At 55.4% G+C, this 15712-nt stretch overlaps 1 protein-coding gene across 1 annotated transcript in view; it reads left to right on the forward strand.

Annotated features, from left to right (window-relative positions):
• MAMLD1 (mastermind like domain containing 1) overlaps nt 1-14821 on the forward strand; it is a 63007-nt gene extending 48186 nt beyond the window's left edge. Inside the window, exons 4-6 of the mRNA XM_023725512.1 lie at nt 11436-11520; nt 13737-14239; nt 14297-14821. Coding sequence (XP_023581280.1) covers nt 11436-11520; nt 13737-14239; nt 14297-14821 — 1113 coding nt within the window. The remainder of the gene's footprint in view (nt 1-11435; nt 11521-13736; nt 14240-14296) is intronic.
• Nucleotides 14822-15712: the final 891 nt, after the last annotated feature.

The following is a 15712-nucleotide window of genomic DNA, read 5'->3' on the forward strand; positions in this document are numbered from 1 at the left end:
AAAGTGCAGCCTCTGAAAGCAGATCTAGGTCTGTCCCCCTGCTTGCCGCTGCTGGCTGTGTACCTGGGTAAGCCCGCCCTCAGGTCTTCCTCTTGTAAACTAGGGTTAATCTCAAGGGCATGTGTGTACACTATGTGCTCAATAAATGACGTCAGTTTCATTGTATGATTATGACCACTCTCTATTCTGCTGGTGGGCTTTATAAACCCAGCAACGTTGAAAAGGGATGAATCAATGTGCTTAAAGGTAGGTAGAGGCTCAGTTTATCATTGCCGTTCCTACTAAAAAGAGACCAGCACGGTGCTCACCAGACTGTAATCTCCCCAGTGCCTGAGACATCATGCCATGCTCAAAGTAAAGTCACTTGAACTTGGCAAGCATTTGCTGAGCCCTTTGCCTATACCAGGCACTGTCTGAGCACCAGAGAGATTTCAAGGCGACTGAGACTTGGAGCAGCAGGAATGTTCAGGCAGCCTGGAGTGTCCAGCTCCAGGAGCTGGACCTCAGAGGTACTCAGGATTCCTAAGATTCCCAGTGTGGAAACTTAAAGAAAGAGCATTCCAGGCTGGGCAAACCAAGCACAGGAGGTTGACGATGCGTGGCAGCCTGTCTAGAGAACCCCGAGGCAACTGGTATGACTGAAAGGTCCATGGCGCCATGGAACCTGGCTGCAAGGAGGTGGGGAGGGGAAAAGATGACGAGTACTAAGGGCAGCGCTTAGTAGGGTGCATTTGTGTCTCTAGGCAGGGGTGAGCCATAGGAGGGATTTGCAGAAGGAGTGAGCTGGGGCCCACAGGGTTCCAGCAAGCTTCCTGGCAGTCATGGGAAGCCCAGGGTCTGGCAATGAGTGGGTGTGAGCTCCGCGAAATTGGGCACTAGGCACCCACTATCAGACTACCCACCACAAGGTCTAATTCTATGAAATTTGGAATAGCATAGAGCCAGCCAGTCCCAAGAGCTAGTAATCATGCCTCTCAATGATTGATTTACTTGTTTTTCTGAGATTTCCAGTGATTTCCAAAGAGAGGATTAGACTTACCTTATGTTTGGGAACTTCTAGAAGTGGAAACATTCCAAACAACCTGTTCTTCAGGGGCTGGGTCTCACACTTAAAGGGTGTGTGATTAGCAGTTTCTTTTCCTAATTAAATAAAGTGGAGAAAACACACGGGCATCAGCTGTAAAGCTCTCAGTCAGCAGAGTCAAGATTGAATTCCATCTGTGTTATTTATTTCGTCTTTTAACTGGGGGTAGCACTGGTCTGACAAGTGCCTGCCGCCATTCTGCACCACTGGAATAAGTGACTCCTGACCACTCCTGAAGGAAACCCTGGTGGTGCAGTGGTTAAGAGTTCAGGCTGCTGACCAAAAGGTCAGCAGTTCAATCCACCAGGTACTCCTTGGAAACCCTATGGGGCAGTTCTACTCTGTCCTGCAGGGTTGCTATGAGTCAGAATTGACTCGATGGCAATGGGTTTGGTTTTTTGGTTTGGCCACTCCTGATGGCTGCTCTGGTAGAACTGCCCACGCTGTTACGGGACCTGCTACCATGGGAAGCTTCCATGTGCCATCTGCAGTTTTTCTCTGTCTCATGGACCACTGAGGCCCTGTAAGCCTGTGTTCATGCCGCTGGAAGTCCTGTTTCTTGACCCCTCACTAATATCCAACAAGTCACATTACTCTACCAGGGGTACCTGAGCAAAAGCTTCAAAGGCTTCGCTTCTCTACAAATAAACCCCATTCATTGCTTCTAGAATGCATCATCATGGAGTGGGCAAGTAAGCAGAACTCAATTAATATTTGTACCTTGGGATCTTTAAATTCCAATGTGGCTTTAAAATATTATTGAAAACTATCAAAGAGCCAGGTATACAGGCATAAAGAATTGTCAGTGGTCAAAAGGGACCTTTCTGCCCCAAGGACAAGTGGGAGCTGGAGGAAATGAATCTGCAGATGGTCAGGGAGCTCAGCTCTGTAATAACGAAAGACCCGGGGAGTGGGACACTGAGCCCTCTCCAGTTGGGGACTCTGCCGTCAGGATGACAAGGAAGACTTCTCACAAGCACGTTGAGTTCACTTGGTCAGAATAGTTCATGTTTCTTTTTGAGTTTTTGGTTTTTGTCTTTTGGGGGTTTTTTTGCTTTTATTTGAGGGGGTATCATCTCTTAAGCTACATTGTCTTCACATCTCTATATTCGTATTCCCACTCTTACATATTTATAATTTACTCTTAAATTTTTGCCAGCCCCTCCCCCTTTAAAATTTTGCTTATACTTTTTGTAATGGCACATTTTAAGAGTTTCTGCATTTCCAAAATAGTTTTCCGTATGGCAGGTTAGTGATGGAACACACACACACCCTGGCAAACTACATGTGGCTTGGGAGCCAGGCAAGGCTGGGTTTGCATCTTGCTCTGCTGCTAACTAGCTGTGTGACTTTGGGCAAATTATTTGACCTCTCTGGGCCTTTGTTTCCTCATCTGTAGAATAAGGACAATAACAGTTTCTGCCTCATGTACAACTGTTTATAAGGCCTGGGCGAGATAGAACGTTGAAATCACTTGGGTTAGGGCCTGGAACATAACAAATGCTCGATAAATTCAGTAGTGAGAGTTTTTCTTCTCATTTCCAATGATGCATCCAAACGTCTACTTGAAGACCATCCATGACAGAGACTTGCCCACAATGGGTACTTAGTGAGACTTTATTGCCATGAATTGAATTGACTCTGACTGTTCAGCTTTGTGCTGAACATACTCTTCATTTCGGGGGTGAATAGTTTCCTCTTCTCTGGGATGTTTGGTCATAGACACAGATGCTCCCTCATGGCTCAGGGGTTCTGAGGACAGCCTGAGAGTGAAGACACTGTGTCCCGTAGACAGAAGGCTTCCGCTTGTCCAGGCGGGCTTCCCCATCCTCTTGACAGGGCTGTGTCAGCCGCTCACTGGAGTTCTGAAGCTTTCCCTGACATGGCAATCAAAGATGAGGTTTTCTTAATTGCCTTTGGCTGAAAGAAAGAACTGGGTCATCTGTTCCACTCTGGTGAAATTCCTGTCTTCTGAAGCAGGATGGGAAGGCGAGGTGCCACAGCTGAATCCCGAAGCTGTGAGGGCCAGCGAGGCTGTGGTTCAGACGCACTTGGCTGTTGGGGGAGTTACACTTGCTTGTTTTGGTCTTGCACTCACCATTTGGTTTTGCAGATTCATCAGCATGTCTACCTACATACACACCAATTTAGAGTTGGTGCGCACTTTGGCGAGGCGGGGTGGGGGCAGGGATGACTGGTGGTCAAAGTCATTGAAGATGAACCAGCCTGATTCCTCTTTCCAAGAAGACAGTGATGGCTCAAGGCAGGGGTTTTTAACATGAGATCCACAGGTGGGGTCAAGTGGGCCAGAAACCCCCGGCACTTGTCTGCAAAATGCTGGTGGGCTGGGGAGGGCGAGACACCACTGTCAGGGCATCTGTCTGTGGAGACAGACCATAGCTTTAAACTGAGTCTGAGGAGCCCGTGATCCAAGGAAAGCTAAGAGCACCCCCTCCAGTTTGTGTGCATAAACACCACACCCAGAGGACCGAGCTAGGCAGTCAGGTGGTTGACAAGATCGGTCACAACCATCTCGTGGCCAGGCCGCTGACAGACTGTTCAATCGGTTGTTGTAGACTCATGTAGACAAAGCCTGCAAGCTTGGGGAAGCCAGGCCCCCCCAGGTCAGCCTCGGGCGGCAGCCCCCGTCCTGCCAGGCGCTGGGGAGTGAGCCCTTCCTGCCCAGCAGCTCCTTTGCTCATGAGCTGGCCCGAGTCACCTCCTCGCACAGCACCTCAGAGGCAGCGCCCTGGGGCGGCTGGGATCCGAAGGCCTGGAGGCAGGTGCCCGCTCCACTGCTGCCTAGCTGCGACGCTGCAGGTAAGTCACTCCCCCTCTGCGCCTCGCTTTCCTCATCTGCCAACCGGGGCGCCGTCCCCTGCTCAGCCTGCCCGCCCGCCTCACAGGGGTGTTGGGAGGAACACAGGAGGTGACAGCTCCGAAGGAAGGCCCTTAACAACCTGTAAAGCTCTGTACACCTCTGAGGGAGTTCTAGCACTTTCTCGCCCTGCTTCTTCTCTGCTTTCTCCCTGGCCTTCTTTCTCAAAGGGACCACCCAAGGCAAGCCTCAGGGAAAGGAGTGGGGACAGCCGGTGCAATTGCTCGCTCCCTCTGCAGTATGCCTTCCAGAATCCTGCTTCCTCACCGGCCTGTCTGTCCCTGTGGTCAGACTGTGAGCCCACGGGGGCCAGGCTGTGCTTCTGCACCTCCAACCCCTGCCCCATTGCCCACCTGCTCCATGCCTAGTGGGTGCTTGGGAAGGGCCTCTGCTGCCAGCAAGCGGATGGGGCCCCTGCCTCCGCGGTCTTTGACTTCACCCAGGACTCGCACCCCATGGAAGTGGGAAGTTGGGTTGTCCCCCTGGAGGTGTGGCAGCCCGGGAGGGCAGGCAGAAGGAGCACACGCCAAGCCTATCCAAGATGGCCGGGTGTTTGGGTCATCCTTGAGAGGCCGGAGTCTAGAAGGAATGGCGTGACTTGCCCCGAAGGGCGACACGAGTGCTTCCGAGAGCAAGATGGGGGTGGCCAGCCAGAGCAGGCCTTGCAGAGGCCTGCCCTTGGGTGGTGGAGTGCTGTTCTGACGCATGACACGTCAGTGTGCACAGGAGATCGGCCCCTGCGTGCCGAGAAACCTGGAGAAGTGAACATTTTCTCAGCGATAGTAATCAGAAGATAGCCCTCAAACTGAAAGGGCCTCCCGGGCTTCGGGCCTTTAACGGAAATTCTGCTGGGCTGCAGCGGGAGAGCCGTGTCCTTTTATCCCGGCTGCCCCGGCCGCGCTTTCCGCTGGAGGACTATTGCTTTTCCTCTTGCTCGCTCTTTTTTTCCCCTTCTCTGTGTGCTCCCGGAGTGCCCTCACACTCTTCAGCTGTTCACTCTTCAGCACAAAGCAGCCAGAGAGACAGAATGAGCAAATGGCCCGGGAAGTTGCCCCCTCCGGATGTGGCTGTTTGCACCCTGGTCTGCCCTGCCTGGCCCTGCCCTGCCCTCAGAAGCCACAAGTGAGGGGCTCCCAGCTAGCCTGGCTCACGAATTCCGATTCCCCACCTGATTCTCACTCTTCCCAAGTCACCTTGCTCCTCCTAAGTGTTCTAGGAACCTGTGGAAGTTGGGCCCTCCCAGGGGGCCGTGGGGCAGGCCCCACATTGTCAAAAGGCTCGCTTTCTCGCCAGCCCAGTCTGTGATCAGGAAGGGCGGGCTCAGTGTGGGACAGAGGCTGCAGGCACAGGGAAGAAGAGAGGCGAGCTGGAAGGACACGGGTTTCCTCTGCCCAGGGATCATTCCCAGCATTTCAACCAAGCCCTTCCGGAACCAGCCGGCCTGGAACCACCAAGCCTGAGGAGGAGTCAGAATGGAGTTTACACAGTTGTAGGTCAAGTGGAAAGACAGAACGCAGAGGGCAAACAAAGATGACCTAGACATCTCAGCCATTTGCTTTAGCTGTGGTGGTGGTGTTTTTAAAAAAAAAATTATTGTGGTAGAATATATATAACAAAACGTTTGCCACCGTAACCATCTTTAAGTGTACAATTCAGTGACATTGATTATGTTCATCATGTTGTACAACCATCACCAGTACCCATTTCCAAAATTGTTTCATCACCCCAAACAGAAACTCAGTGCCCGTTCAGCAATATCTCCCTCAGCCATTTGTTTTGATGGCACTTTATTTAGTGAAGCCCCCAGTGGCAGCTCCAGACCAGCTCAGGCCCAGGGGCAGCCTTGTTACCAGGAGTTAGGCGTCCAGCTCCTGAGCCAGGGCCCAGAGGGGCAAAGGAAGCCCTCAGCAGGCCAGTGCAGCCCCAGGTTTTGCCCAATTTCGAGAATGTTGTGGCAGCTACCAGTTCACCCTCAGGGCCCCCATGCACTGACCCAAGGGGTCTGCCAGTGCCTGCCCATGCTTGAGCCCTTCAGCCGGTTCTCTTTTCTCTAGAACACACATCACTGTCTGGAGTGATCTCTGATGATTTGCCATGTCTGTCAGCCTCTCCCTCAGTCGTAAGTTCCATGAGAGTAGAGATGCACAGTGACATCCCCATGCCCGGGACAGTGCCTGACCCACAGCAGGCCCACCATAAATGTTTGTCACGTGACTGGTGACAGACTGACTGACTGGGCTGCCCAGTTAGCCCCGTCCTCCCATCCTGCACTTGGGTCAATGAGCAGGGAAAGGCACTGAGCTAAGGCAATGCCAAGAGCAGGTGCTCAGTAAGCTCTGCCCCAGATCTTGGCCCCAGCAGTCCCCGGGAAGGAGAAGTAGCCTGACAGCACACTCATCACTCACCATTGTCCTGCCTCCCCGGGAGACATTCTGGAGAAACTGAGTCACAGGCTCTGAGAGTTAAGAGGGGCCAAGGATATGATCGAGTCTTGCCTGCTGTGCATTTATAGGAAGCTCCTCTATAACACTCCTGCCAAATAGCCTCTGTTTGCATATCTGTGGTGAAGGAGAGCTCACCCCTTCCCCAGGCAACCTCTTTCATCTTTGGACAGGTGTTCTTGTTAGAAAGAGCTTTCTTGGATTGAGCTGAACTCTGCCCCCCTGCAGCTCCTCCTCCTTGACCCTGGTTCTGTCCTCAGGGCTCCATGGAGCCAAGCTCCCCACCCCCACCACCTCCCCAGTGCCTTCTGGAATCCAATGGCTACAGGTATTCCTGGCGGGGTGATGGGGGAGGGGAAGGCACTTCTCTCTGCACCTGCCCCACACCCTACCCATTAGACTTCCTTTGGCTTTGCCTGCATCACCTGGGCAGTATATAGTGTGTCTCCAAAGCCACCAGAGCAACTTCTTATGCCAGCCATTTTAGCACTCAACCATCCAAAGGAATCTTGTCTCCCCAGAACAGTTGCCTTGGAAGCCAGGCACTTGCCCTGCCTTTGGACTGTCTCCAAAAGTCACACCCTCCCTCCGAGGCAGAGGAATTGCCCTCCCTGAGGACAGCAATGTCCCTTCCACAGAGCCCCTTTGCCATGTGGTCCCCTCTCTTTGGGCACTGACCTGAGAGGCACTAGGGTGCAGGATGCCCTCTGGCTTGTGAGCACCTCGACAGCAGGGATCAGCCTGGGTCCTCTTTGCCACCCTCTCAGAGCCCAGCACCGAGTCTTATAAAGAGTTGTTGAATGGAGAAAGAAAATAACTGGTCTTGGAAGGCCAACCCCAAAGAGGAATTCCAGCAGAGTGCTGACCTCTGGCTTCCTCCTGGGAGACTGGAAGGGCCCTGGAGTCAGCTTCTCCCTCATCTGGGTGGTTTCCGAAGGGCACTTGGGGAGAAGCTTTGCACAGGGCTCTGGTGACAGGGCCTCTGTCACCATCCCTTCATGGGCCACACCAGCCAGAGCCTCTGGGCCCGAGGGGTCCCACCCACCATGGTGTGGGAACCGGCAACATTCAGGTCTTGAGTGTGTGTGCCCCGTGCACGGGGCTATGTTCCCATCATTTCAAGGGAGAAGCCAGAAGGGTGGGTGGCTTTTTCCAAGTCTGGCGTCTTTGGCAAAAACTACAAAAGAAGGTGCTTTCTCTTCTGGAGTAATAAACAAACACAACCACACTTGAGCTCATTAACCTTTGGGACCCATAGCTGAGTGCCTCCTGCCGCGGTGCAGGCTGGCTCTGCATGCGGGCACCCCTGAGGCAGGACTTTCCTAGTGGTGGAAAAACCAATCGCCCTCTCTCCCTCCCTTCCCCTCCCCTCCCCTCCCCCTCCCCCTTCATCCCCTTTCTCCTCCCCTCATCCCCTTCCCTTCTCTTCCTCCTCCCCCACCCCTTCCTCCTTCGCCTTCCTCCTTTTCCCCCCTCCTCCCCCTCCCGCTTCATCCCCTTTCTCCTCCCCCTCATTCCCTTCATTGTCCCCCTCCTCTTTCTCTTCCCCCTCCCTGAATGTGCTTTACAAAATAAGGCTTTGGATCCCTTCCCTGCCTTCCCACAGAAGCTTATTTCATTCGAGCGGCACAGTCAGATGCTCCCCTCCTGGGGGTCATGGAGGGGATCCAGGCACCTTGTGTGGGCATCTGTCTATGAGGCCTGCTGCTTACCTACCTGCCCTTCCGCTGAGCCACTGCCTCTCCCCCACCCACCCCTTCCAACTAGAGATTCCCTTTCGGCCAAGTGACGGAATCAAGAACGAGGCCATTCCTCCTCTGGGGTGATAAGGGGGAGGGGCCCAGGTGATGGCACTGGGGACAGGCAGGAGATAGGAGCAGGTGGTGACTGAGGAGGGGAGATGAGCCGGTGGCTGAGCCATGTGTTGAGCATCACTGTGCCGATAGACAGAGGCTTCTTGGCAGGGGTAGGGTTTGGGCTGGCATTAGTCCTTCCACCAGCCCCCAGAGACAGGCAGGGGCTCTGCAGCTTCCTGGGTGTCGGTGGGAAGCTGGCAGGAAGGCAGTTCCAGGACTGCCTGGGACCCATCTGTGAATGGGGCCCTTCATGGGGCTGGGAGGGGGTGGCAGAGGAAGAGGCTGGGGCCTAGTTCTCCGGGAGACCTCCTCCTGGACCCAGGCCCAGGCCCACAATAGTGGCCACCATGGGGCCTCCTCGATGCTGCCCTCTTGTCAGTGCCACCTGGCACAACAGGACCCGGTGCCATGACAGTTGCAGCCCCAGAAAGAGGAGTCACGTGATGACCGCCCCCATAACCGTGCGGATAGAAAGCCACACGTTGCCTGGGCCATCCTTCAGGAGAGGGGCTGAGCGTGAGTGGCCCATCACCAAGCAGCCACTTTCAGCCACTGTTTCCTCCTGGTCACTGAAAACATTGGTCATTTCCTGTTTTCTCCATTTTCCAACGATTTGAATTGTCAGTGTCAAAAGGCAACAACTGTTTTCTTGGGTCTTATCTTTGGAGCACATTGATTCAGAACAAAGGATGGAGCCTCCGGCTGCAAAACAAAGGAAGCGCCTCCTCGGGAGGGCTGCAGAGAATGCCCAGGACTGCAAGACCAGTCAGAGCACCAGTCTGGCCGTGGCACGGACGGCCCCGTGGGGTGAAGAGGCCAGGGAGGGCCTGGGCTGGATGGTGGTGGCACCCCGGGAACCCTGGGGCCCTGCAGGCCCAGCCACTACTGCTGCAGGCCAGGGGGCGAGGGTACCTTTGGGACTTAGGCGTTTCTGTCACGATCCTGCCGAGCAGACTGTCCCTTCAGTTTCAGACGCTGTGGATTTCGTCCCTCCTTGGATGAACACTCGCACTGTTGAGCAGCATGCTCCCTCGCTTTCATCCAGTGGGCCTGCCCAGTCCCTCCAGCCTGGGAATCCTGCCCCAATTGGCCTTGGGTGGGGTTGTGTTTTCTCCCCACATCCTTCCTGTTGGACTTCCCTGCCCTTCGTCAACTTTCTCTTTGGCCATGCTCTCGAGCCCCCCACCGCCACCCCTTACGACTGTGGTATTTGCTAAAATGAACAGGGCAGCTGGTGGGAACGGAGGCAGAGTCAGTGTAGAAGCTAGCAGGCCCCATGGAACTAGTCCCCAGAGGCAGCTGGCTGGCACTGCAGAAGCCCTGGGCCCGGAAGTAGGAGACATGGCGCTGCCTAGCCATGTGACTTTGGGCAAGTTGTGTAAGCTCTGTGAGCCTCAGCTGTCACATCAGTAAGCTGGGGACCTTCACTCTTCTGCCCCACCCTCCCAGGGCTGGTGTGAGGGTCAAAGAGAAGAACAGAAGCGAAGGGGCTGGGTCGAGGTGGAAGGGCTGCCTCCATACGCCCACCCCAGGGCAGTGGTCCATCCACCCAGAGCATCTCAGCAGCCCCTAGTGTCCCCCCACTTCCGGATGGTGTGGCCCATCATGGGTAACGCTGGGATGCCAGCGGTACCCATCTCAAAGGATGAAGGGACGTCATCAATGCCAAGTGCTTGGTACAGTGAAGTCTCATGAAGGCAACCCCCTAGTTCCCCGCCCAGGCAGAAGGCCACTCTGTGGGACTGCTGGGAAGCAGCTTGCCCCCCACCACCCACATCCCAGCAGCCCCAGAGCGGGGGTGGGAGGGGGAGCAGAACGAGGACAGGAAGCAGGCTAGGGGCGGGACGGAAAGTAACCCCGGGTCTGGTGAACTCGCTGCTGTTGTAGTCCCCCCAGTGGCATGTGTTTGTCCCCTCTGCCTTGGCAGGAACTGAGGCCGGGACGGCTGCCAGGCCCCTGCCGCCCCGCCCCTCCCACGCCAGCCCCGCTGGCTGGAAAACAGCCCTGCCCAGGCAGCCCGTTTCGCAGGCTCTTGTCTTCACGTCTTCTGGCATCTGGGGTGGCTCCAGCCAGAGAGCTGGCACAGGGGTCTGCTGCCTGACAGAGCTGCCTGGGTCAGGGGCACACTAAGGAGAAGGCTTCTTGGGATGGCCACAGGCCGGCAGAGATGGTGTGAGGCCGCAAGCACTGGACGGGGAGTCCAACCCCGTCCCAGGCCCACCCCAACTCTGAAGGCTTGCCCCAGGCCTTGGGGCCTTCATGGGATTCTCTCCCGGCCATGCCCTTCCCTGGGCCCCTCCCTCAGCTGACTCACGGCAGCCCAGGCTTGGCTCCTCCACCCGCCCTCCTGGCTGGCTTTGAGACTGCAGACAGGAAGCTCGTCCCAGTTGCCCCGCTCCAGCCAGTCAGGATGAAAGGAAGTTGCCGTGAGGGTTTGGTTGCTCCTGGTGTGGGAGAGTGCGGCCATCTGACTGTGGGATCGTCCACTATTCATGCCAGGATCACCAGGAACGCACTTCGGCCCTTTCCCCAAGACAGCCCTGCAGAGGCTGGGCACCCACCGCCACATCGCCCAGAGTCAGCTTGGCCCCAGCCCGGCGTCCCCACATGCTCAGCCAGTCCGCACCTGGGTGGTTTGGAGTCGAGTCCCTACCCCAGTTGCTTACTGTCTCCCAATGCAGCCAGCCGGTCTGGGTATCTGCCTGAGACTGGCATGCCCAGACTCCCATCGGGACTGTGGGCATGGTCTTACCAAGGCAGAGTAGCATAGGACTGTCACCTCCCTCCTTCTACATACTCTGCTTCTATTAATGCAACCTTATGTGACATTTGCTATCTTGGTGACCACATCTCACTGCTGACCCGTCCTGAGCGGACGGACATCCAAAACTGCCTAAATCTCTTTTCTCTGCACTCTCGCTACGAAGCTTTGTCTCCCCCTCCCCCATCCTATGCTGTTGCAGTTGGTGTTTTGAACCCAAGTGCAGACGCCTACTTTTATTTATACCTGTGGAATTTTGCTTGGGAGGGCGGGGCCTGCATGCGAGTGTGTGTTGGTGCGTTCACTCATGCTTTCTGCTCCACCAAAGCCAAGTCCTGGGTCCCCACACAGCGATCCCAAGGCTAATAGTGCGTGGTAACTGTTAGCTAATGTGGCTTTTTCGTTTTCTGTTTAGCCAGAGAAACAGAGAGCAGGTCTTACGGCAATGACCCCTGAACAGCGGAGTGCATATATAGCCCAACAGATGAGTCAATTTCAAGGTAAGCAGTGAAGGTCAATATTTCTGAAAGGGCAGGCAAGGGAGGGGTGCACATGTGTTGGGGTGAGGTAAGAATTTGTGTCAGAGTGACTAGTTAATGTTGGGGTGTCTTGATGCCCTGAGGGAGCGGGGGCAGTTCTGAGCATCAGTTCAGCTTCTGGTTAAATAGCACGGGGGTTGGAACTCACGCTGAAAGCAGTTCATCCCTTCCTGAGCACTTAAGTCGGATCCCAGGTGAAGGCCAGGTCTTCATGACTCAGAAATCACTGTTTCATTCAAGAGATTGATTAAGCAGAGTCGGACCCCTTAGCCACCACCCGTCTGTCAGGGTGTCATACTGTGATGGCCTGCATGTTGCTATGATGCAGGAAGCTATGCCCCTGGTATTTCAAATACCAGCAGGGTCACCCACAGTAGACAGGTTTCAGCGGAGCTTCCAGACTCAGACAGACTAGGAAGAAAGGCCTGGCGATCTGCTTCCAAACATTAGCCAATGAGAACCCTGTGGATCACAAGAGAACATTGTCCAATATAGTGCTGGAAGATGAGCCCCCTAGGTTGGAAGGCACTCGAAATACACAGTGGCCACAACAATGAACTAGAGAATGCCAGAGCTCAGGAAGATGGCTCAGAACTGGGCAACATTTCGTTCTGTTGTACGTGGGGTCGCCAGGCGTCAGAGCGGACTAACAACAACAGGCCCCTTAAAGTCGTTATTCTAAATGGGAGAGGAGTGTGTATTAGAATCACCTGGGGTGCCACGCCCCCAGGGTTCTACTCCTGCCCCCACCCGCACGCACACACACATGTATGAACGCACGCACGTTGCTGATGTGACCTTCCATTTCTCACGGGCGCCTGGGTCATCTCTCAAGCGTGTGGAATGAAAAGGAACTGCCGCAATTCTGCCTCTGCTGGGGCCGTCCATGGCCGCTCTCAATGTAATCAACCTTTACTAGCAGGGGATCCAGCAGTGAGCAGCAAAATGGGGCATGACCCTACCCGGGGAGCTCACGGACTAGCCAGGGAGACGTGTGGTAAGCCATCAGTACACACCGAGAGTACTCATGGGAGCGCCCAGCACTAGTCTGGGGGTAAGGGGAGGCTGCTCACCGCCGACACCTCGGAGACGTGGAGATGGGGGAAGGAAGGCAGGCGGTCAGCGTCTTCCTTGCAGCCGTTGCTCCTCCATTGTCATGTAGGAACCCCTGTGCGTTTGGGCCTGGAACTAGCCTGGCAGAGTTCCACAGGAGCTCGCGGACAAGTTGCAGGAGGGCTGATGGCCTCCAGGGGTCACCTTATGAGCTCGATTCCAGCCTAGTTGACAACAGGGACCGTGCTGTGATAATAGAGAAGAACCCGAATTGCAGTGTGGCGCATGGCCTCAGCGGCAGACAGACCAGGGCTTGAGTCCTCACTCCACCGCCTCCTACCTGGCCTCAGGCAAACACGGGCTGCTACCTGCCTCTGTTTCCTCACCCGGAAGTAGGGCGTTCACAAGGCCCTGCTCAGCTCTTTAAGAGGGACATCAGTGGTGCTGTGCATTGACAGTCGCCAACCTTCGGCGTTCGGAAGGCGTCTTCCTCAGGGAGGCCAGAACGTCCACTCGTGCATGTCAGCCTTTAGACAGGAACGCCAGTGCAGTCTGAGCCGGTAAACACTTTCTGAGCCCGAGATAGGGCTGGTGGAGCCCAGAGATGAACCAAGTACTGTCCTCCCTTGCTCACTCGAACCCGGCTCCTTGCTGGTGGAGGAGCTGAGGACGCCATGCCTCCTGAGACTGTGAGGCTGAACCGATCGGAGCCCTGGGGGGAGGTCTTACTGGCCGGGCTCCCTCCCCCCTCCCCTTCCTTCCTCCCTTCCATCGCACATGCCCATCTGTAGAGGGGTGAGCGGGCCGGGCCATGGAGAGAGTGCTGAGCACAGACACTGGCCGGCCGGAGCTTGCCATCAACCCCAACCCCAACCCCAACCCTAACCCTAACCCTAACCCTAACCCTAAAGGTGAACGACTAAGCTGGCATGTCAGCCCACCATGATGTACTCTGCCAGGTGTAGGGGCCCGGGGAGGGGCATTGGGAGGAGTCGGGCGCAGGGGCTGTGTCCATAGGAGCAAAGGTGGTGAGGATGGGGGTGAGGGTCAGTAGCTCCCCTCCAGCCACCGACACCCAAGACCAGGGTGCCTTTGGAACTGACCCTACTTCTCTCGTTCTGCAGCCGTCCAAGAACTAGTCACCTCCAAGTGCAGCCGGACCAAGGCAAGCCCCCAGCCCAGCCAGCCCCTGACACCATCCAGAACCCGGCTTCTTCAGAGCAATCTGAGTCCAGGAACGATCCCTCTCACCAGGCCCCCGCACCGGGGCACTATGGACGTGACCTCGCCGAATCCCAGCAAACAGCCAGCAATCATCATCTCCGGCCCCCAGTGTCCCCTGCCCCCACGGTCCAGCCAGCATGCACAGAGTCCCAAGGCAGCTCCCCCAGGAGTGCCCCTGCCCGGCTTCTGTCCCAGTCCCCTGGGCAGCCAGCACCTGAGTCCCCACCAGCTCCAACATCCCAGTGTGCCAAGAATGCCCAATGTGTTCAACAATGCCCCGTGGGCGGTGGTGGCAGCAACTGGGACTGCAGCGGTCTCAAGGGGACCAGCTCCGGGCCAAGTAGATAATAGCATTCTGCCACATTTTGATAGCAATTCCACCTTCACCAAGGCGCCCATGACAGCGCCTCTGGTCGCCCCGGCATTCCCACCACAGCAGAGAGTTGTGTCCCACAATCAGATGGCCTCGGGGGGCCCACCTAGCCAGAAGGCAGGTGCTGCCCTGGCCAACCGCAACTTCAGCCTGCTGGGCAGCCAGAGCCTCAGGCAGAGCCCGGTGCGGGGCCCCGTGCCGGTGCTGAGCGCCACCAAGTCCCTCCAGCAAGGCCTGGCCAGCTTCAGTCCCATGAGTCCTATCCAGGGCGTTGAGCCGCCAAGCTACGTGGCCGCCGCCGCTGCCACTGCTGCTGCCTCCGCCATTGCTGCCAGCCAGTCACCAGGTCCATCCAACAGAATGGGCCCCCCTGCTGAGCTGCCGCCCTATGATTCAGTGCCCCAGCTCCCACTCAACCATCTGATCTCGCCCCCTGACTGCAGTGAGGTGGATTTCATCGAAGCCCTCTTGAAAGGCCCCAGCGCGAGCCCAGATGAGGACTGGGTGTGCAACCTGAGGCTGATTGATGACATTTTGGAGCAGAATGCTGCTGCCCAAAATGCCACAGCCCAGAACGCTGGCCAGCCCACCCGGGAGGCCGGGGAGCTTTAAGTCTCCGCAGGACGCCCAGAGAAAGCCCCACGGTGAGTGATGTCACCCTGGGAATGACATGACCCCGTAGCAAATTCACAAGTGGCCCAGACCAGCCACGGTTGTTTTCTCCTTACAGTTGGAGTGGCATCAGCCCACGGCCACCCCTCTCTATACTTGTGACAAAATGAAAAGCTGGTGATTTTTCAAGCTACCTGTACATAGTTGAAAATTTTGTAAATTGTTTTCCTAAACATTAATGACAGAAGTATTTATACTTCATTTTGTGACTTTGTAAATAAAGTGACAGCATAGCTTTTGTTTCAGTAGAGTTGTGTTCATTATACATCGTTTTTTGTGTTTATTATACGTTGTTACAAATATGCAGACTGTCTTGTCAGCTCCAGTGATACCTTGTTCAGCCGGGAGGCTGAGGCGCTTCTGGTTCTGCCGTGGGAGATGTGGACGTGATCAAGAGATGTTGTGCAAAGTTACAAATGCCAAACAGAAAACCACTTGACCATTTATCTCCATTTTTGCTAAAATGCTATCACTTGGTGTGATTCTTGATCTCTTTTGCAAACCTTTCCGTCTCTGTTGGCTCTTTACCTGCTGAGTATATTCCGGCAGAAGCTGTGTGACCCTGAGGGCCCCCCAGAGGAAACTTACCAAGAAACTGGGATGTTCTTTTGATTTGGGAAGCAAGCCCACGAAGAGCTAGTGGGTGAGCTGAGGGCTGTCTGAGAGTCCGCCTTGAGGAATGACAGCGTGCTCCCGCCTTTATCCCTCGGACGAGAGATCGCCCCGTGCCGGCTCGTCTGCAGGTGTGCCTTTGGTGGCAAAGGTGCGCTGTTCCTGGTTTAAGGCCTTTGAGTATTTGTTTTGCTGTAAGACTGTGGTTTGGAGGAAAAA

Source organism: Trichechus manatus, unplaced genomic scaffold (genome assembly GCF_000243295.1).
Source record: "Trichechus manatus latirostris isolate Lorelei unplaced genomic scaffold, TriManLat1.0 scaffold00323, whole genome shotgun sequence".
NCBI lineage: Eukaryota > Metazoa > Chordata > Mammalia > Sirenia > Trichechidae > Trichechus > Trichechus manatus.